Source organism: Elaeis guineensis, chromosome 2, assembly GCF_000442705.2.
Source record: "Elaeis guineensis isolate ETL-2024a chromosome 2, EG11, whole genome shotgun sequence".
Classification (NCBI taxonomy): domain Eukaryota; kingdom Viridiplantae; phylum Streptophyta; class Magnoliopsida; order Arecales; family Arecaceae; genus Elaeis; species Elaeis guineensis.
Window position 1 is genome coordinate 111620872 of NC_025994.2, and position 22153 is coordinate 111643024.

Consider the following 22153-nt stretch of genomic DNA (forward strand, 5'->3'; position numbering starts at 1 on the left):
GTCCTCATACTGGAACCGGCTCGGCCGTTTGCTCGCTATTCCCCTGGTTTTGACAGGAGAAGGCCGTTTTGTGATGCATGGCAGATGGGCCACAATTCAGCAAAGCACAGCAAAACATGGATTGCAAACTAGGGGCCCTAGTCAATCGTTGCCACATAATATTAATGAATGGTCATGATTGAAAACAAGCTATTCTCCAGTCCAAGTACGGAATCAAAAAAAATTCAAACTCAGAAAAAGTAATGAAATAGTCTTTAGCATTAAAAGAATTCTAAAATAGATTTTGGAGTTCTTATATGGCAAGTCTTCATGTCTTGACCTACATTAGATAACCTTTTTTTTTTCCTCTGTCAGATTTTATCCTCAGAGAACCACGGATCGCCTTTCCTATTAGTAACTCCTATATTCTATATATATTGACTCCAAACCAAAATGTTACCGTGATATTGTAATTATTGAGGCTATCTTTATTTTTGTAAAGACATTAACAAGATAGCAAGATGTTATGGAGGTAGAAAACCATAGATACAGGTTCAATACATGAATCTTTATGATACAAATTCAATATGTAGATCATCTTTATGATTCCGTTGAAGCATCCATTAAACATGCAATACCACCTGTTGCCACTGAACTCCGGCAGATCGAGTGAGGTATCGAATAAGTGCGCCTAACCTTTAGTAGAGAAAGAGTCTCCAAAATAAAGTCTTCTTATCAAAAATTATCTAACGGAAGACTCTTTCGATGCTTAAGTTAATTGGAGTAAGCGAAACAGTGAAAAAGATTACAGAAGCAAGCGATTGATATATCTCAAAAAAATTTATCCTAATCTTCTTCTTACCTTCTCTTATATAGAGATGGAGTGAATGGTTACTTTGTAACTTCTATTCCTTAAAGTGCAAAAATGTAGAAGTTACTGAACTTGATGTGGGTTTAGTAGATGGTTACTCTAATCCATAATTCTTCAATTAGGAGTAGTTAATGCCCTTGTCGTGCATGTTTCCAATCCCTGATCTTTCAAGTCATGTGTGATGGTTCTTTTATGGATCCCCGTCCCTCAATCAAGCAACTTAACCAATTAAATGTTGATATCATCATTGATCCATAAAATAGTCGTATTGTCAGATAAGTCGCCGAGTATCGCCATTCTGATATAATCGTAGGCATCTGAGCAACTCTTGGCATCGTAAGTAAATATCGCTTTTTTTCAAGTAAATCCTCGGACATTTTTGAGACATGATCCCAACTATTTACCCTAATACCACCCTTCCGAGAAACACATAAGTTGCCTGTACTATAGACCCTCATGCTTATCAACCGGTGATTGTTTTTAAGTTCGTGATTCATATTTTTAAGTTGTTTTTCAATTGTGTTCGCAGTATTTCTGAAACTAATTATTAGAAAGGTGGAATGGATTTGGGTTGGGCCAAACCCCAACGAAACTAACTTGCTTGAAGCCCTAACGACAGCATGTTGATGTCCTATTCCTATGATGCACCCTCAAAGAATCGATGGGTGCAGCTTAACCACGTTTTCCACTTTTTCCATTTCTAATTATTTTCTCACCAGCAAGGTCGTTCATGGGGCCGGCGGATCCATTGGTGGCATTTAGGTTAGCCTAAGACCATTCATGAGATCGGTGGGCCCAGCGGTTTTTGTGGGTGGCTTGCCCAACCAACCTAAAGGCCTTTCTATAAATATATATATATATATAAGGCCGCCGAGCTGGGTTAACAATCCGAATCACTCAAGCCTGAATCAGGTTAAGTTCGGCCATTGAGTTCCGACAAGTTGAGCTGGAGTGTTGGTGCCCAGTGGACGTTCTAGATGGGGCTTCACCGCTTCAGCTCGCTTGCCTCCAACCTGTTTTGACAAATTAGCCGATCGGCCACTTTCTGTGATTTCCTCCGCAACAAGCAATCCAGAAAGCGTCTCACGTAGTAACTGCTACGAGGAGTGGTTGCATTGATGTTCTCGAAACACTTCAAGAGCAACTTCCCCCACAGGAAAAAGAACCGCAGGAAAAGAAAAGAAAGAAAAGATTCAAATGCACGATGCGTTCTTCCATCTACATGCCAACCTAAATGAAGTCGCCACCCACTGATCGCCGTGCCCTGACCCTCTTCCCCTTCATTTTGGCTTCGTTTTTGATCTTTGGAACCACAAGATTAGTCACAGAGACAACGAGTGCAAGCTGGAGTCATGTCCTCCGTCGGTCATTTCCGGCCATCTTCAGCTCCGCAAGAAGAAATGCTGCAGAAATGGACCATGTTTCTCGACCACAGATGCAATCTCTTTGAGGGAAATGGGTGTTGTGATAAGCTAATTCTCGCCCTCTCTATACTGAAGACAGCTGCCCTACTTGGCCCGGCAACTGACTTGTCAGAGAAATGGGAGGCCCGATTCCCTCTATCAGAAGTGGAGGTGGAAACCTCATTCATGTGAATTGCCAAGGTCAGCATCACTTCTATCTTTGTGTTAAAACTTTAGAGCTTTGACTTCTGGGCTTTGGGAGTATAACGCGTGCTGGACTGGGTTCATTCAGGTTTGATGCTGTGAAGTTATTGGAGAGCCTGAGGAACAAGAGACTCATGTTCATAGGGGACTCGATCCAGAGAACGCAGTGGGAGTCCATGGTGTGCCTCCTCCAATCTAGTGTGGCTGACAACAAGAAGTACCTGCACAAGGATGCTCCAAGAAAAATTTTTGTAGCAGAGGTAGGCAAAATTTGAGTAACCTAGTTTTATGAGCACCAAAGTCTCATACCTGTGCTTCATTCACTCTGCTTGAGTTCATTAATTTGGTTCTTAGGAGTTCAATGCATCAATTGAGTTCTACTGGGCTCCATTTATCGTGGAGTCAAACTCGGACCATGCTACGAAGCACACCGTGCGGAAGAGACTGGTCCATTTAGACTCTATTGCCAAGCATGGCCGGAATTGGAAGGGAGTCGATGTCATGGTTTTTGATAGCTATGTGTGGTGGATGTACAAACCTCTCATCAACGCCACGTGAGTAGCTCCTTTTCTCTCTCCGCTTCTCTATTCCATGGACTCACAATTCTACTGATTAGTGATTCGCACGTAGATATATATCATAGAGATAAATATCCTTTAAATTTCGATTGACATATGGTTTCTGTAATCCTCAAAACTTACTCTTGAACATGATGTTTCTGTAATCCTCAAAACTTACTCTGGAAATGATCTGAAACCATGCAACTCGTAATCCTTTTGAACCTGAAACAGAATTGGCACACTTGACATCTGGCAGTATAGTGTCCCCACTGCATATAGAATGGCTCTACAAACTTGGGCTAAATGGGTTGAATCCACCGTCAATCCTCAGAAACAGAAGCTCTTCTTCATGAGCTTATCACCAACCCATCTATGGTAAGTCCCACAAAAAATATCAGAGGACCATCTTGTTTAATTCCGGAAATAGTCATATGAACTCTGATAATTATACATGGTGCTACGATTGTATAGGAGCTGGGAATGGAAAGCTGGAAGCAGTGGGAACTGCTTCAACGAGACGTATCCAATCGAAGGTCCATATTGGGGACAGGATCCAGCTTAGATATCATGGCGGCAGTGAGAGATGCCTTGCAAGGGCTCAAGGTAAAAGTAACCCTACTGAACATCACCCAGTTGTCAGAGTTCCGCAAGGATGGGCACACATCAGTTTACACCGAGAGAAGAGGCAAGCTTTTAACAAGTGAGCAGAGATCAGAGCCCAACGTATATGCCGATTGCATCCATTGGTGCCTGCCTGGCGTACCAGATACATGGAACGAAATATTGTATGCATATTTGTTATATAGAAAGTCGTAGCAACTGAGCTCGCGTGACATATAAGATGTAGGTGAGGAACCATGGTAACACGAGCGCAATTGTTTGCTCAATAAAACATCATACAGCCCTTCAACCCATCATAATAATTGTTTTGAAGCCGGCACAAAGATATATTTTTGGGTTTTCCCAATCATAAAAATTGAAGTTATGCATGCTTCAATTTAAAGTTAACTTGCTTCAATTTTGATTTCTTTCTATTAATCAATGCTAGATGGTACGTAGGTCTCCTTCTCATTCTTGAAGGACTGGTCCTTGGCCTCTCCCTTTTTAACGCTTATCCGCCGTGAGTAGCCAAGAACTCTTTGTTGGTCAGGTTGGTAAGGCAAACTGTTTAACGGCCAGTTTGTAGGACTCCCCCCCTGCACGCTCGCCCATATTTATCCATCCATTGCATGTAACTCTCCACCGTAAAATCATTGTATGTGCTGTGAGACACAACCGGCCAGCTCCACAACCCAAATATAAGGAAGAAAAGCACTAGGCATTGTAACGTAGAAGCCATGTTATACTACTGCGTGCCACTGGAGGCAAGTTCTAACACTAGAAAGGTTCTTCGTGAGTTTATATAGAGGTTTTTGGAGATGTAGCTCGGTCTAAGACGGGTGGGAGGGAGGGATTTACAGTGATGGTATTGGTTTGAGCGGGTTTAGCGGTTAGCCTGAAACGTGTACCTTCTCTGCTCACGTTACTGCTGCGTGCAGGAGTGAGCTACTAGACGGGTTGTATCTTTTGCGCAAGAAAAGGATTCACCTTCCTTGGGCATGAATCCTCCGTCACATCTTGAAATAGTTGCTTCAAGATGTACAAATAAGAATTTGAAATACTTAAGAGATTTATGTAAGCAATCCAATGATTGATGTTGTAAAAACAGAACGACCATTTTTTTCGTGCAAAAGAATATCAGTCATGGAACTAAGTCCACATAGGCGGACGTTAAAACACTCCAATGTTGTAAAAGTATTTTTTTCTTTGTCATGGCACTCTAAAGAAGGGAACCATATGAGACCATAGAACCAGTTACGTACCTGAGCATTCATTTACCAAAAAAAAAAAAACTCCTCAGAGAACTGGAGCACACAGCAGCAGCCTTGCACGCTGAGTAAATGAAACCTCCAGGCAAGGACCAGATTTTCTTTTAAGCATGAACCGATATTAGCTTTAAATTTGTAATATTGAGAACTCTGATTGCATAACTAAAAAAACTAAAAAAATGATGGCTACAAAAACGCCATGCTAATATATATGAACAAAAAACTTTAGTTGCAATAAAGTTCCTAATGAAAGTTTTTTTTTTTCTTAAGGCCCCCAGAAAGGGAAGCACAAACGTGTGGCAAGTATTTTTGCAAATTGGCTCGTATAATGAATTGAGCATGGCTTATTATTAATCTATCGGACTGCATAGCCAGCATCATGGCAGAGAAATAGCTCGCTTAGATGGAATGCCTAGTTAGCAGCTTCTCACAACCTTACAGGAACTCCCAGTCAGCCTCCATGGTATCGTGAATAGAAGCAGCAGTAATTCCTTGCCTGTCTTGCATTCGCTTACTGTTATCCTGGTGCCAATATGCTGCCTGCCCATAATCCTTCAACGGTCGCAGTTTTGAAATTATAGCAGCCCTGAGTTTTTTCTGATGAAGAAAACAAATGTCACTTTGCAAATTTTGGCTCACAAAGAGCAAAGTTCATAAATACTTGCACAATGTTGTAATTCCAAAACTCCAGATGCAGATACATCATAAAGAACCGCAGATAGAAAACTGCAGGAAATAAAACTCAGCAGGAGGAAGTGGTTACCCTCCTACAAGAAATGAAATCAGGCAAAATTCGGCTGTGTGTTGGTCTAAATACTTGGGATAATAAGAACTCGATCAACTATTATGATTGAGCATGTTCATGCTTTCTCTGCATCAATAAGTCAACCAGGGGGGTGCGGGGGGGGGAAAGAGATGATCAGCACAACCTCTACATAAGAACCAGCAGGGGATGATAAAGAACAGATTCTGCTAGAAAGGAGATCAAAGTGGATAGGCAGACCCTTGTTCCAATCCAGTAAATCAGCATCTAAGTTTTGGCTATGCAGTCTTAGCAAGATACTAACAACAGGGTTTCCAATGTTCACTAGGGGTAGTCAGGGGAAAACACACTGAAGACATGATTCCAATAAAGATCAAATGGATGCATATCAATGTTTATTTTCAGCACTAATGTCTAATTGGACAAATGTCTGTGAAAAAAGAACTTGCACAAGGATCCAAGATCCAATCCAGATGCAAACCCAACAGGACCCTACCCAACCCGAACTATATGAAACATCTGATTTGGTCTAAATGCAGACCCCACTTACATCTGTAGTTACAATTGGGTTCCTTCAATACATAGACCAAATGGATTAGGTAGCTCCCTAACCCAACCTGACATGAGAATACATACATACTATACACACACGAGCATGTACATGGATATAAATTTGATGCACCTAATAAAATGATCACACTGCTATGTACGTTTAGAGCTGAAAAACTATCTTCAGGTGATTAATGATGATATTTGAACAAGGCAAGACAAGTAGAAACTAATGTCATATAGTAAGGAAGTTTATATGACCTGAATTATAATGATAACAAAAAGCATGCGATGTATCTATGAAATAGTAGTAATCAAGAATGTGCGATGCACGTTTCAAGAAAAAATATTATAAAATTTTACATTATATAAATTAAAATAACAATAAGAATAAGCATATTTCTTTATTCGTTAGCAGCTGTTTAGTTATTTTTTTCTAATTTGTTTACTCTCATAATATCTTTGTTATGATTATTTGTTTCTAGCAGGTATCTCCAATTTTTCATATTTGTCTTCTATCAAATAACAATCTTTCAAATATTTATTAAATTAGATCTCTAATGAATTTATTTATCTTTCTAATTGTTTTCGTTACTTGTTTGGTTGTTCATATGGTCACTGCATTTGTTTTTTCTTATAATTGTTTGCGCACAAGCTAGGGGAAGTGGAGAAATAGAGGGAGGATATGTTGGTGGGAGTGACAGAGGGAAGCGGGTTATGGGGAGTGCACATGTTTTAAGCGAATTAAAGATGGGAGAGAGCGAGGATGGACAGTCCAAGATGTTTGGAAATTTTGTGTTCACCTGTTCTTGGTTTAGTGTGGTCTGTTCAGGGAAGGGGAAATGAGAAAGAAGTAACTAATGGAGCTAGAGAGGGAGATGGGGCGGCGGGCGAGAGAGAGAACACAATGTGACTGAGAGGGGAGCGAGCAATTGGTGTAATTAAAGAATTTTTAGGATAAGTAGAAGGGTATATTTGGAATGAAAATTGAAAGAGAATTAAAACATACACTTTAATTTGGAAACTATCATTTAAATAGTAGTATAGAAGTGCACCATCATGGTATATAATGAATGCTAATCAAATAGCAAACAGCTAATGCAAATCCTGGTAAATCTGGAAGACTGCATCATACAAACCGGATGGCCATCATTTCTCATACACAATTAGACTTAATATGTGGGCAGATACAGCTTCTCATAACAATGAACATCAAACACCTACATAATCACATGAGCTGCAGCGCACATCATGGCCAATATATGTCAGATCATGTATAAGCAAGTGTAGACATTTTAGGTAAACACACACACGGCAGTGTTGGTGCCACTTTTGTTTGATATGCAAGTACGATATCCATGAATTGCAAGTTACCTTGTATGACCTATTCTTGAATTCCTGACATGAGACCAAAGCAAGTTCATAGTCTTCATCGTCATCATCCCAGCTATCCTGAAGATCTACATCTTCAAGTTCTCCGAGTTCTGTGCTCAGGTCATCCAGATCAGTACTGTTGAACAAGCTTTCCCTGGCAGAGAGGTCTGAAATTTCTGAAACAGCTGAACTTACAAAAAACCACTTATCAGGTACTTGAGGAATTAAAATATAAAAGAATCAACCATTCGATAAAAGTGTGGGTCTGCCCAGATGCAAAATCAGCAACAATAAACTGATATTCCCTTTTTCTTATTTTTGTGGAGAAGTGGTCAACTGAAGTTCATTGTGTGTAATTTTGCATGTAGCAGTAAATATCAGAACTCAGATGGGTGAATCATTTGAAAATGAAAAATAAAATAAGAAAATCAAAACATAACTTGTCATACGTCCCTGCAACAAGAACGTTTGGTATGTTTAAACAGGAGGTGCTCAGTGAAGCGCAAATGGCCCTAAGAATTTCAGGGAGGGAAGCATCAATTGATCAGGTAAGACCTGACTTGGGGTCTGCTCAAAGCCTGGGCCGGGGCAAAAACCACCAGGCCCAAGCCTGATTTCAGCCCAAAAAGGCCAACGCATACAAGGCCTAGATTCCGCCTGAGCTTACTGTATCTTCAGGCAGTACTTGGAACAAGTCCTGGTAGGAACCCTATTTTCAATTTAAAAATCCTAAATCTGAGCCTGGCCCAAACCTGTTCAACCTGAAGCTCTCATGCCAATTCCCAGCTCAGCCCAACAGCCTGATTTCTTAGCCAAAAGTCCAGATTTTTCAGTCTTCAAGCCAACCCTGCATTTACCAACTTGCATTTGTGATGGTAGCTTTTCATCTCCCTTTGCTCATCATAAACAAAACCTCATTATTGGTTTTGTGATGGTAGCTTTTCATCTCCCTTTGCTCATCAAAACAAAACCTCATTATTGGTTCTGAGTCATGAACGGAATTCCTCTAATCTTCAAAAGCTTTCAGTTCTAATACTAAAATGGTGCAGAAAGGGCAAGGCGTGGTAGAGGAAAAAGCAAAAATTTCTCAGCAGAAGGAAACCATTGTTGAACTAGGAAAATGAAGATATATCAGAAGAAAATGACAAAAGGAATCTAAATCTGACTTTGTAACTTTACAAGTGATGCATCACATCAAACCATAACCACAACTTTTCAATACTAAGGGCCTGCTTACAACCCGAGCCACTAAATTATGTACTCTCTCATAAAAACTCTCAAGCTAAATCCATGATTGAGAAAATCCAGAGATCAGAGGAGTCTAGCATCCTATTATTCCAAATTTAGAGGGATATGGAATCATCTTTCAATCGGTTTCTATTAATTTTACTGATTCTGAGCACCTCCACTCCCCTTAAACTTCTGCCAATTTTAAGTTATTTCCCAACCCCTTTTGCCTGCCAGCATATTACATTCAGCAATTAGGTGCTCGCACGTCCAAATTGGCTCTCAAGGGAGTTCAGGGAAAACCACTACAAGAATAGAGAAGTAATGCTAATGATTTTTAAATTCTGCTACTTTACCAGTTTACAGTGACAGAGAGACTCAATTCAATCCCTAAAGAAGCTCAGTGGATTATATCATAACCTCAAAGTATGTCCAACAAACATTACTGAAAAACCAATGCTTAGGCAATAAATCTGAAACCAATTGTAAAACTAAAATTTGGGCATAAGGATATAGTAGATAGTAGATGTGGTGGTGCCTAGGTTGACTTACAAGGAGCATTAATAATGTTCCTAATGGAAAACTGCCGGTCAATGACAACACAAGGATGAAGCCTGCATTCCACTTATCAAGCCAATTTAGGTAGACTAATGAACAAGGAACCGGAAAATCTTTCTATAGTTAATATGTGGCAAAGTGCATGAGCCACTAAAATATTATTGAATCAAAATCATACTTTATAGTACACAGGTGATAAAATGCAACAGCCAGTACAAGGAAGAAAACAACTGGGAAGTTATGCACGTACCAGATTCTGGTAATTGCACATCAGCCTCTGATCTATTAGTTCCAAATTTTTGCTGATGTTCATTTCCAAGAGAATGCACAAGAGATGCTATGCCCCTAGATGTAGAGGTGCCTACAATGACATCTATTTAGGTAAATCTTAAAATGGTATACAACAGCAGCAATGCAAACAACAAAATAAGCAAACACTGTAGATTGTTGATCAGAATATCCATACTGCATATTTCAGTTGATGCATTATTGCCTGACAACATGAACCTTTCTTCAAGAACCATATTTTTTTTACGGGACTCTGATGGAAGGGCTTCATCAGTTGATAGAGCACTTGTGAAGTCAGAAGATGTGAATGCATCCGCAAGTTTCCTATAATTTCCATCCACACCTGTGCAACTAGAATCTGTAGCTTCAGCTGGAATTTGTTCCTTTTCACGTTCGTTGCTTAGAGTATCTTGGGCTACATCAGGGGGTGTGACTAGTTTCATATCTTCCATTGAAGAAATAATAGGCTCCTCTATGGCAGAAGTTGCTAACTCATTTAAGTTGTTTTCATCAACTCTTTCACTTGATTTCTTCCAAAGCTCTGTTGTTGAATCAGTATCACTAGATTTATCAAAATCTGTCTCTTTAGCATGATTACTAGAAGGGTCAAGCCATTCGTCAACCTCGTCAAGGAACTTTTTAACATGTTCACCCATTACATTAACATATTTGCAAGGAACCTGTCCAACAAAATAATGCATTATTTTTTATTAGAAAGAATAAAAAACAAAATAAGTTATTTAGGAGGGGGAAGATAAGGATCTCATATTACTAGGCAAATCAATTTATAAACTACTTATTCTGTTCAAGATAAAAGATGCCAACCTGAACCATTTTATTGGCACGAATTTTTTCTACCTTCTGGTATACGTTGTCAGCCCAAGATGAATTTTCTTTTTGAGAGAAAACCCACCCTGGATTTTCAAATGTAAAATCCATGCTGATCAAAGATAAGCTCCTGGAAGAGAAAAAGAATCAACAAAAATTCATCACCCTCTCTTGTCATGGAAGTTTTATTGATCAAACTTTTCCAAATTTTAATTTACACTGCTCACCGGTCATCGACATTATGTTTACAAACACAAAATGTATAAAACAACTGCACATTAAAAGAACACAAACACACAGATGCACATGCACACACAATTAAACATTCTTGGTGAGACAAAGCATTCATTTGTTTACTCCTAAGAATGAAAATATCAGTCCAATTCTATGATAAGAAAGCAGAAGAAACAATTGTATAAATAGATTAGCATGAAATTACTCCATAACCATTCCCCAAAAACAATTAGGCTAGGGTTCCTTCAAGGATGACAGCAATAACATCCAAACTTATTGGTCATAATAAGTTTGCAACTTTAAGTCGCTTGCTTTAAAGCCCATTGATTACACGTTTTCGATTAACCTAACAGCGACTATAAGTTCTGCTAGTAATTCCCAATGCATCTCCCATAGCATTTACAACAAGCGAAATGATATCATACTGAGATCGAAAATCAGCCATGGGAAGAGAACTAATGAAGATTTGACTGCAGCTTGTTTAGCAAGGACCTATCCCCAGCTAAGAATTGGACCTAATTTCCTATAAAACTTTGTGATAGTTATCCTAACAGTTGATGGTACAAATGTATTTAGCACCAAGATCACGTTACAAACTCACGTTACAAACTAACCATAAATTTACTTGATATCCCCAAATAGAACTGAATGGTGCCCATTACATAGGGGTTGATAGAAGAACTACTCGTAACTTGTAATATAACAGCGTTCCTTTCTTTGGCAAAATCACAAAGCTTAAGTACATCTTTTATGCCTCTGTATCCAAGATGGATTAAGCTGGGAAGCATGACTCACTAATAAATTTTAAACTTTCTGAAAGGCTTATAACATGGAAGGTGAAAATGGATAGAAGAGAGATCAAATAGAAGGAAAACTGTGCAGTCACACATGGGCAGATCATCTGACAGCCACTTTCCCCTGCATCATGGCCCCATCCTGTGCACACAAACACATATACACATGCACACAGACACAATCACAGAGATATTTCTCGGTTCAAACAGAGCTAAACTGTTTTCTTCCCATAAAAACATTGATGCCAAGATATCAATTATGAGTAATCGTTTACATTGTTTAAATTGGGATTCCAAAAATATTCGAACTTTCATACCTTACAATGGGACTTGCCAAAATATTTGCATTAAGAGATTTTGAAGTTGAAAATAAGGGTCGGTCCAAGACAGCGTATTAGGCCATTATAAAAGTCACTTCACGCTAAAATTCTTGCACAGCTACATCCTTTTAGCATAGAATTTGTCACGCCACGGAAAAATTAAACCTCAGAACTCCAAAAACACCCATGGGAGCATGTTACTACTAGACAGATAATAAACAGAAGTTGAAACATGCAACAAACTCCTCCAAACCGAGAAACAAAAGAAAGAAGGAAACTGAAGTCCAACATATATTCGCATAATGGACATAGATGAACAACGATCCTTAGCTGAAAGGTATCCAGCCTACTGCTGGATACCTAAAACCACATTAATTTAAATCACGAACTATCTCAACAGAAAGGATATAAAAATGTATTTCTACCATGATTTCGAGTCGTCAAAATAGCAAAAACGCATTAAGCGACCAACCGATTGTCCAAAACCCTATTGTATTGCTAGGGTGCGCAGAAACACTACCACAAATGCAAAATAGAGCAGAAATCCCCTTCTGGGTGCATATAATGTTAACATCTATTAATTCAGCATCAGGAAAATTACATTAGAACAAATTAAAAAAAAAAAATCTACTTTTTATCGTCAATTAGACTGTAAAATAAAAGTAAAGTAGGGAATTTATTGCCAAGACCCAGGAGTGGAGTAGCTCGGAAAACAACAACAACAACAAAAAAGAGCAGAAAAAAATCAAAGGGCATGCATCATATACCACTAAAAAAGAGCGCCAAGCCTACGAGATTGTGATCAAAAACAAAGCCCAGGAGAAATACCGAAAAAAATTAGTCGACTTGAAGCGAAGAGCTAAGCGATCAGGAACTTGAGAATTTCTCGAAGTAGAAAGAGAGGGGTCACGATGGAAAGGAGGAGGAGAGAGACGCTGGAGTAAAAACAAGTCGGGAAAGAGAGGAAAACCTAAATCTATAAGAGGCAGCGCTTCGGAATTGGAGTGCTGGCGGGACCCACGCACATATATGCGTCGAAGAGACAATCTTTTATTTATTTTCAAATTCTATAAAGATACATCGAGGAAGGGAAGGTCGTTCACTTGACTTGGAACACCTGTTCTACATAATTTCGGTAAAAGAGAATATTATTAAGGTTTAAAGTTTCAAGGACTATCAAAATATTGAGTTTGATATATTCACACCTTAACTATTGACAATACACGTTCTTTTACCAGATAGAGTCACGTGCACATTATTTTCCTTTTTTTCTTTGAGGGATATTGATTCCAGTGCAGCATAGCTTTTTGCCTCTGGACATCATATCGCGACAAACGAGATCAAAAAAGAGCTCAAAAGACAAAAGCTGACATTAACCTATGATTAAATAGAATAATTGATCCTTATATTTTTATTTTATACAAAATCCATCAATATAAAGAGATGGAGATAAAACCTGTCAACAAAGATTACTCAATGTAAAGAAGAGAAGCTATATCAAAAATGTATAGAAAAAATCCATCTCCTTTTACATCTTTATTTTCTTATCTTTGCTATTTGATTGTTAGGTTATCCATTTCTATACGAATGGTTGGATTTTTTATTTTTATGGTTTTTCAGTCATATGTATACCGTATATTCCGTTATATTCGGCGTCAGCTCCTTTTATACCACCCCCCGGCCCCCCCCTCTCTCTCTCTCTATATATATATAATAAATCGGGATAAATGGATGATTTTTTTTTAATCCCAATGAGTGACGTCATCCTTTCGTTTCTGTAAGCCTTTGCTTCACACCAATAACAATAATAATATTATTATTTATTTACCGCGGAGTAGCATCGGAAAGAAGGGGTTTCTCCGTTCGTTCTCCGACTAGGGATCCGCCTCCAATAAGCGGGAGTCCGACTACAACGGGATCGGCGCAGCGGTGTTTCAGCCTCCAAGAAGCGAAGTCCGACTACATACGGATCGGGACGGGCTGACCATGGAGGACGCCCGTGAGATCCTAGACCCGTTCAACCAGGACATCGTAGCTAACGCCTTGCCGGAGTCCGGACCCAGGGTACACTCTTCTTCCGTAGCTCGCATGGGAGACCACCTCCGCCCTGTCAACGCCTCCAACGGTGACGTCGAGGAGGCCGTCGTGTTCCAAGATAAGGCCACCTGCGGAGAAAGCGATACGATTTCGTCACCTCCTTCCTTCCTCCACGGCCGGATGTCAATCGCCCAGCTGGCACACCGCCGCCGCCCAGCCTGCCATCGGTGTTGCCTTCCGCAAATCTATGTCGGCAGCGTCCCCGCCGACGTGGATGCTGACTCGCTGGCTTCTCCTGCGGCGGGATACAGGGAAGTCCAGAAAGAGAGGGTACAAGACGGCAGAGATGGCCAGGGCCGCACTCGTTAATCCGTCGTCAAGACCATGGACGGGCATCAGATAATTTTCAAGCTCGCGATCAATGGGAAGAAGCGGAAGCTGACGGACCCCTGGCACTGGAGATGCTGCGCCCCCTGCCTGCCAGTTGAAGTCCAGGTTTAGCAGCAGGATGCCAAAAAGTGTGCGCAAATGTCAGTGAGTCCAGCAATCTCGGCCTCCACTAGTAGTCCTCGTTTACTGCCTATATATATATATATATATTATATAATATATTATATATATATATATAATATATATATATATTTTTTTTTTTTTTTTTTTTTTTTTTTTTTTTTTTTTTTAGTATCCTGGATACAGGGCAAGAAGTTATGAAGACTTCGGCATGGACTCTACTCTGCATCTCATGTCACATGGTTCGATTGAGTTAAGATTCCTCCTCGGATTAATGAGCGGTGGGAGGCATCACCATAGTTTCATAGAAATATGATGCAAAGGAGCAGCTTAAAGCCTGAGTTGGAAGGGAGGCAGTTTCGGCCTCCGCCTGCCTTTCATCATGCACACAATCAAAGCTACAGACTGAACTATCAACATGTCCTGCATTTCAATAACATGAAATAAGATTCAGAGGAGGTCTAAAGTATTCATTTACATGTAATTTTTGCATGCAATGTGTTGGCGAGACCCGCCGACCGACTGCCGGAGGGCCCGACCGCCCGACCGCCCGACCGACCGCCGGAGGGCCCGACCGCCTCCGACGGACGACTCCGACTGGCCAATAGACCATCCGACAGATGGTCGGGGCGACCGACTGACGGACGCCGTCAGCGGTTAACTACCGACCAGTCTACGGCCCATCGCCGGCCGGGGTATGTCGGGCGTAACCATCCCGACCGACTGAACCCGGGGTCTGAGGCCCGACTTACATGAAGCTCGCCGATCGACCGGAGGAACCCGACGCCACCCTGCTGGCTGCCGACCTAGGGTCGACTGACTCCTCCAACCGCCGTACAGCCGCCAGACGTTGTCAGCTCTGACACGGACATGCGGCACAGTTGCCTAGGGGCATTGTCCCGCCGAGAGCCGGGTCAACCCTGGTGATTAGACGGCTACACGGCGACGTGACGTTTTCACGGTGGCTCTGACAGCCCACAGTGAGTTGACAGTTCCTCACTTGTCCGCGTCATTAATGACGGCGCCATACCTAGCTCCACTATATATACCAGGGAAGGCAACAGTGCAAGGGATCGATCCGCCCGTCTCTCCACATACGCAGGCTCGCTCCTCCCCCTCACTCTCTCTTCTCTCAGAGCTCTCTGTCTGCATTTCACTGTTGCCCAGTCACCTCTCTGACTTGACCGTCGGAGGGTCCCGCCGGAGCCGCCTCCGGTCAGTGCGGACTTCCTTTTGCAGGTGCACGCTTCCCGGCGATCGGGCGACGAGGCGATTGGCCGCAACAGATTGGCGCGCCAGGTAGGGGACAGCATGACAAAGACAAGAGCTCAACGATCGAGAGTCACTGGGTCGGCGAGGCGCTCTTCCCGCCGGGAAGAGGCCTCCCCGCCCCCACCGGCGGCGGAGCCTAGCTCTCCGCTCCTGCAGTGACCACGGAGGCCCAGATTGCGGCCAATCGTACGGCAGATGACCGTACTGACCGACGCAGTCAAAAGCCTCCAGCGACAACCGGCGGCCCGACCTATGCCTTCCAGGAGCAGCCGCCGGACGGCCGCGCCGAGCCCCTGTCGCCTCCATGCGAGCGCTCCCTAACAGCGCTCCCACGGAGAGGAGGGAGGGACGACCACGGCGCGACGACGACGGTCCCAGCGGCCCTCTCCTTCCCCGTTGGAACGGGCAAGGAAGGAGAAGCGGCCGCGCACACCGTCGGCCTCTCTCTCAGAATCTTCCGGAGGCTCCACCCCTGGGGTTCCCCAGCATCGACGAGCGGACGACTACGAGCGACGGTTCGAAGAAATCGACCGCCGACTCGCCCAACTGCAGATGGACGGTCATAGGTCTTCGAACGACGTCGACTTTCAGACCGCCCAACCTCTCTCCCGACCGGTCCTCGACGAGCCGATTCCCAGTCGGTTCAAGATGCCGCACGTGGAGCCATACGACGGCTCCACCGACCCGGTCGACCACTCGAGAGCTACAAAGCTCTCATGACGATTCAAGGGGCAACCGACGCTCTTTTCTGCATCGGCTTCCCCGCTACGCTCCGCAAGGCTGCCAGGGCTTGGTACTCTGATCTTCGATCGGCAGTATCCATTCCTTTGCGCAGCTCGAGCACTCGTTCGTGGCCCATTTCAGCACCAGCCGAAAGCCGCCGCGAACGTCGGACAGCCTTTTCTTCCTCAAGCAGGGGGAAAACGAGACGCTCCGACACTTCATGACGCGATTCAACGCGGCCACGCTCGAGGTCCGAGACCTCAACGAAGATATGGCTGTCTCAGCCATGAAGCGGGGCCTGAGGTCGTCCCGATTTACTTATTCTCTGGACAAGATCCTCCCCCGAACATACGCCGAGCTATTGGAGCGCGCATACAAGTATATGCGCGCGGACGAAGGAGCGTCCGACGACGCTTGGCGGAGCCCAGGGGTCCGAAGGAGAAGCGGAGAAAAGGTCGGGAGCCCGTCGAACCAAGCAGGCCCCTGACCAATAGTCGGCTTTCTCCACCCCGACAGATCCAAAAATCACTCCGGCGACAGACCCCGAGGCCGGTGCGTCCCAGGTATGACTCCTACACTCCTCTCTCCGCTCCCCGTGCGCAGATTTGATGGAGATCGAGGGGGAAGAATACCTGCGACGGCCTCCGCCTCTGAAGGCAAAGGGCCTCGACCATCGGAAGTACTGCCGGTTCCATCGGAGCCACGGCCACGACACGAGCGGTGCATCCAGTTGAAGGATGAGATCGAAAATCTCATCCGCCGGGGGTATCTCGGCAAATTCCGTAAGGGTCCGCCGACCCAACTGATTGCCGATCGACGCCCCCAGCCGACTGAAGAGGCGCCGACTAACCAGCCGACGGCCGGAGTCATCAACATGATCTCCAAGCGGCTGGGACCGGGGACGTCTACAGGAGGGGAGCCGACGAAAAAGCCGCGATCAGACGACGTAATCACCTTCACAGAAACGACGTTCGGGGCATCCAGACTCCCCACGACGATGCTGTTGTTGTGTCGGCGACAATAGCCAATTATGATGTAAAACGAATTTTTGTTGATAATGAAAGTTCGACAAATATTTTATTTTACTCGACCTTCTCTCGAATGCGACTGTCAACTGACCGACTTAGAAGGATCCCTGTGCCCCTGATCGGCTTTGCCGGAGACACCATCACGACAGAGGGAGAAATTACCCTGCCCGTGACGGTCGGCACCGAACCACGGCAAAGTACGGTCTCCCTCACTTTCGCGGTCGCCCAAGTTCCTTCGGCCTACAACGCCATACTCGGGCGACCCGGATTGAACGCCCTCAGGGCGATCGTCTCGACGTACCATCTCCTTGTTCGATTCCCGACCAAAAACGGAGTCGGAGAGATGCGCGGAGATCAACAGCTCGCTCGGCGATGCTTCCAAATCTCCGCTCAAAGCGACGGGACGAAGGATCCTTTGACAATCGACAAACTGGACCAAAGGGAGGAGGAAGAGCGGGGTTTGCCCGCCGAGCAGCTCGAGGCAATCCCGATTGGAGAAAATCCCGACAGAAAAGTTTGGGTCGGGTCTCAATTGCCCGACACCGAACGTCACCGACTGGCGGAGCTGCTGACGGCCAACGCCGACATATTCACTTGGTCGGCAGCAGATATGTCGGGCATCCCTCCAGAAATAATTACTCACCGACTCAACATCGACCCGACAATGAAGCCGGTGAGGCAGAAGAAAAGGTCCTTCGCCCCAGAAAGGCAGAAGGCCATCGACGAAGAAGTGGACAAGCTGCTCGAAGCAGGCTTCATCCGAGAATCCACGTATCCCGATTGGCTCGCCAATGTTGTCATGGTCAAGAAAGCCAACGGGAAGTGGAGGATCTGCATCGACTATACCGACCTCAACCGAGCCTGTCCGAAGGATAGCTTCCCACTTCCGAAGATCGACCAGCTGGTGGATGCGACGTCCGGATTTCGACTGCTCAGCTTCATGGACGCCTTCGCCGGGTACAACCAGATCCGGATGGCGCCTGAAGACAAGGAGCACACCGCGTTCGTGACTCCCAAGGGCCTCTACTGTTATCGGGTGATGCCCTTCGGATTAAAGAATGCCGGCACCACCTACCAGCGACTCGTCAATAAGGTCTTCAAAGACCAAATCGGGCGTAACATGGAGGTGTACGTGGACGACATGCTGGTAAAGAGCACGCAGATCCTGGACCATGTTCAGAATCTCGAGGAGACCTTCCGCACCCTTCGACGACACCGAATGAAGCTCAACCCGATCAAATGCGCTTTCGGGGTGACCTCAGGGAAGTTCCTCGGATTCCTCATTTCTCAGAGAGGGATCGAGGCCAACCCTGAGAAGATAAAGGCAATCCTCGACATGCGTCATCCGAACACCAAGAAGGAGGTCCAACAGCTGAACGGAAGAATCGTCGCTCTTAGCCGATTCATTTCCCGATCGGCTGAAAGGTGCCTCCCGTTCTTCAAGACTCTGCGTCAGGCGAACGGTTTTTCTTGGTCGGATGAGTGCGAACAGGCCTTCGAAGACCTGAAAAGGTACTTGGCTTCCCCACCGCTGCTCGTAAAGCCGCAAGTCGGGGAGACCTTGTATCTCTACTTGGCCACATCTTCCGAGGCGATCAGTTCGGTGCTTGTTCGGGAAAATGAGTGCCGAACTCATCAGCCCATCTACTACACCAGCAAAGTGCTCCACGGCGCCGAAGCCAGATACTCGGAGACGGAAAAGATGGTTTTCGCCCTGACCGTCTCCGCGCAACGGCTCCGACCATACTTCCAGGCCCACGCCATTGTGGTACTCACCGATCGGCCCCTGAGGGCCATACTGCGCCGACCCGACACATCCGGACGACTCGCTAAGTGGGCGATGAAGCTTAGCGAGTTCGACATTCAGTACCGACCAAGTCCTGCCTTGAAGGCTCAGGTCTTGGCCGACTTCATCGCCGAATGCCCGACGACCAACCGAGGGTCGGGAGCTGAAGGCCCGGGACGAGATTCGGCCTCTGAGCCAGACCCGATCTCCACCTGGGTACTCCACATCGACGGAGCCTCCAACGCTCAGGGAAGCGGGGCCGGGCTCCTGCTCACGAATTCGGATGGGGTAGTCACCGAATACGCCCTCCGGTTCGACTTCAAGGCCTCCAACAATCAAGCCGAATACGAGGCACTCCTCGCGGGCTTGAGGATGGCGAAGGAGCTGCGCATCGACAGCCTCCGGGCATTCTTCGACTCTCAGCTGATCGTGGGACAGGTCAAGGGCGACTTCGAGGCGCGAGATCCGACCATGATCAAGTATCTTCAGAAGGTAAAGGACCTCGTGGCCCGCCTCAAGTATTTCGAGATCTCCCACATCCCCAGGATGGAGAACGCCCGCGCCGATGCTCTCTCCAGGTTGGCAACGTCGGCCTATGATTCTTTGGGTCGGACGTTCGTCGAAAATCTCCAGCAGCCGAGCATCGATCGGGTCGAAGAAGTGCAGCAGCTAACGTCCAAACCAAGTTGGATGGACCCGATCGTCCGGTACCTGTCCGACGGGACCAGTCCCGAAGATCCCGCGGAGGCCAAGCGACTCCGATGGTCGGCGTCGCAATATGTGATCATGGACGGCCGACTCTACAAGAGGTCGTTCTCCCTCCCTCTGCTCAGGTGCTTGGGACCAACCGACGCTGACTACGCTCTCCGAGAGGTTCACGAAGGAATTTGTGGGAATCACTTGGGGGGCAAGTCCTTAGCCTTCAAGGTCTTGCGACAAGGCTACTACTGGCCGACTATGAGGAAGGATACGGCAGAGTTGGTCCGAAGGTGCGAGCCATGCCAGAAGTATGCCAATATTCAGCACCAATCGGCCAGCCAAATCGCTCCCATTGTCGCTCCGTGGCCCTTCGCTCAGTGGGGAGTCGATATTCTCGGCCCATTCCCACCGACGTCGGGCCAGAGGAAGTTCATCGTTGTCGCCATCGACTACTTCACGAAGTGGGTCGAGGCCGAGCCCTTGGCGCAGATCACCGAGCGGAAGATGGAGGACTTCATCCAAAAGTCCATCATCTTCAGGTTCGGATTGCCGCACACCATCATCACCGATAACGGACGGCAATTCGACAACCAAGACTTCAGAGACTTCTGCGCCAGGTTCCACATCCGCCACCGACTAACTTCAGTCGGGCACCCACAGTCCAACGGTGAGGTTGAGATGACCAACCGAACCTTGCTCCATGGACTCAAGACCCGACTGAACGAAGCCAAAGGTCTCTGGGTCGACGAGCTGGGCTCCGTTCTGTGGGCTTACCGAACGACCCCCCGCGTCCCGACCGGGGAGTCGCCGTTCAGTTTAGCTTACGGGACAGAAGCTATGATCCCGCTCGAGATTGGCCTGCCATCTTCAAGGGTCGAGCAGTACCAAGAGCCAGACAACTCCGAAAGTCGGAGGGCCGACCTAGACCTTCTCCCCGAACTGCGAGATGAGGCTCAAATCCGAATGGCCTCATACCGACAGAGGGTCGCCCGGTATTACAACGCCAAGGTCAGACCAAAGCTCTTCAGGCCCGGCGACCTAGTCTTGAGGAAGGCAGAAGTGTCGAAGCCCTTGGACCAAGGGAAGCTGGCTCCCAACTGGGAAGGACCCTACAAGGTTGCTGACACCTTCGGGCCGAGAGCCTATCGGCTGGAGACCCTTGAGGGGAAGCCCATTCTCCGGACTTGGAACGCCGACAACTTGAAGCTGTATTACCAGTGAATTCTGTAATTCGATTGTCGGAATACAAGTTCAGTTTGAAAAATCGGAGTTCTAACTCTTCAGCTACTGGTCGGCGCTCAACCCCGACGCATCGACGCGGACCTGGCACCGACGACACATCGGGCCCTTACACGGACCGATGCATCTACAATGACGGGAGTCAGTACCCCTTCGACGACTCGTCGGACCTTCACAAGGGCCGACGGACTCTTATGAACGGGAGTTACACTCCTTCGACTTTCGGCAACACATCCGCCCCTAACAAAGGCCGATGCAGCTGTTGCGACGGGAGTTCATACTCCTTCTACGGTCGAATTTTCGGGCAGAATCCATCGGCCGACTGGCCGATCGGGCCCCGACCGAAAGAAAGGCTAAAAGCCCACGCGACTATTGCCGCGACTTCCGACCAGGCTACGGCCGGTCGAGGGATATTCGGCTTGCCACCGTCTATCACACGACTCGCCGACCGACCTACGGCCGGCTGAACGACATTCGGCTTGCCACCGTCTGTCAAAAGATATGGAACCCGACGCAAGAGCATGGGGACCCGACTTACTATCGTACCCCCGACACTGCGCCGGACGATGATCGACTAAGTGCATCTACGGAGGTCCGCCTGCCGAACCTTTTCCAGGTTCGGTCGGCTCCCGACTCAATAGATGCACCCGACTAACGGCTTCGACTATTGGAAGCCGACCTAAAGTCGGGACCCATTCCACTTTCAGGGCTATGCAAGTTGTCGGAGTCCTACCGACTCATGTGAGTTGGTGGCTTACTTAAGTTAGCGACTAAAGTTCGACATCGCAGCTATAGCCGGCATTACAAATAACAAGGAGAGAAAGAAAGAAGTTTCATTCATTGATGAAAAGGAATTACAGAGTCGGGTCGAAGCCCGATTACATGTATTTTCAAAAAGACAAAAAGTAAAGACGGTCGGCAGGGCCGATCACCCGTCCTAGTCGATCTCTTCGACCGACGGAGGATCGGGGATGATCGGCGTCTCGGCCATAAGCGACGCTGGGTCGGCCGCCGAGGGATGGTCTTCGGTCGGCAAAGG

The 22153-nt window shown here is 45.9% G+C and overlaps 1 protein-coding gene and 1 pseudogene across 1 annotated transcript; one reads left to right on the forward strand and one right to left on the reverse strand.

Moving 5' to 3' along the window:
• Positions 1 to 2042: 2042 nt before the first annotated feature.
• Positions 2043 to 3924, forward strand: LOC140855495 (protein trichome birefringence-like 31; annotated as a pseudogene).
• Positions 3925 to 5093: 1169 nt separating this feature from the next.
• LOC140855811 (uncharacterized) lies at positions 5094 to 13684 on the reverse strand. Its single transcript, XM_073252713.1, has 6 exons — positions 13649 to 13684; positions 10470 to 10602; positions 9823 to 10324; positions 9607 to 9729; positions 7572 to 7756; positions 5094 to 5482 (listed from the first exon to the last, which is right to left on the reverse strand). The coding sequence occupies exons 2-6, from the start codon at positions 10581 to 10583 to the stop codon at positions 5321 to 5323; spliced, it is 1086 nt and encodes a 361-aa protein (XP_073108814.1). The 5' UTR covers positions 10584 to 10602; positions 13649 to 13684; the 3' UTR covers positions 5094 to 5320.
• Positions 13685 to 22153: the final 8469 nt, after the last annotated feature.

Bases quoted from the DNA above. Each gene is read 5' to 3' on its own strand.
- LOC140855811 (XM_073252713.1), bottom strand. From the start codon at position 10,583: ATGGATTTTACATTTGAAAATCCAGGGTGGGTTTTCTCTCAAAAAGAA. The intron at 9,730-9,822 runs GTATGGATATTC...TTACCTAAATAG, and splicing joins TGCATCAACTGAAATATGCA to ATGTCATTGTAGGCACCTCT. The intron at 5,483-7,571 runs GTAACTTGCAAT...TTTCTTCATCAG, and splicing joins TCAAGAATAGGTCATACAAG to AAAAAACTCAGGGCTGCTAT.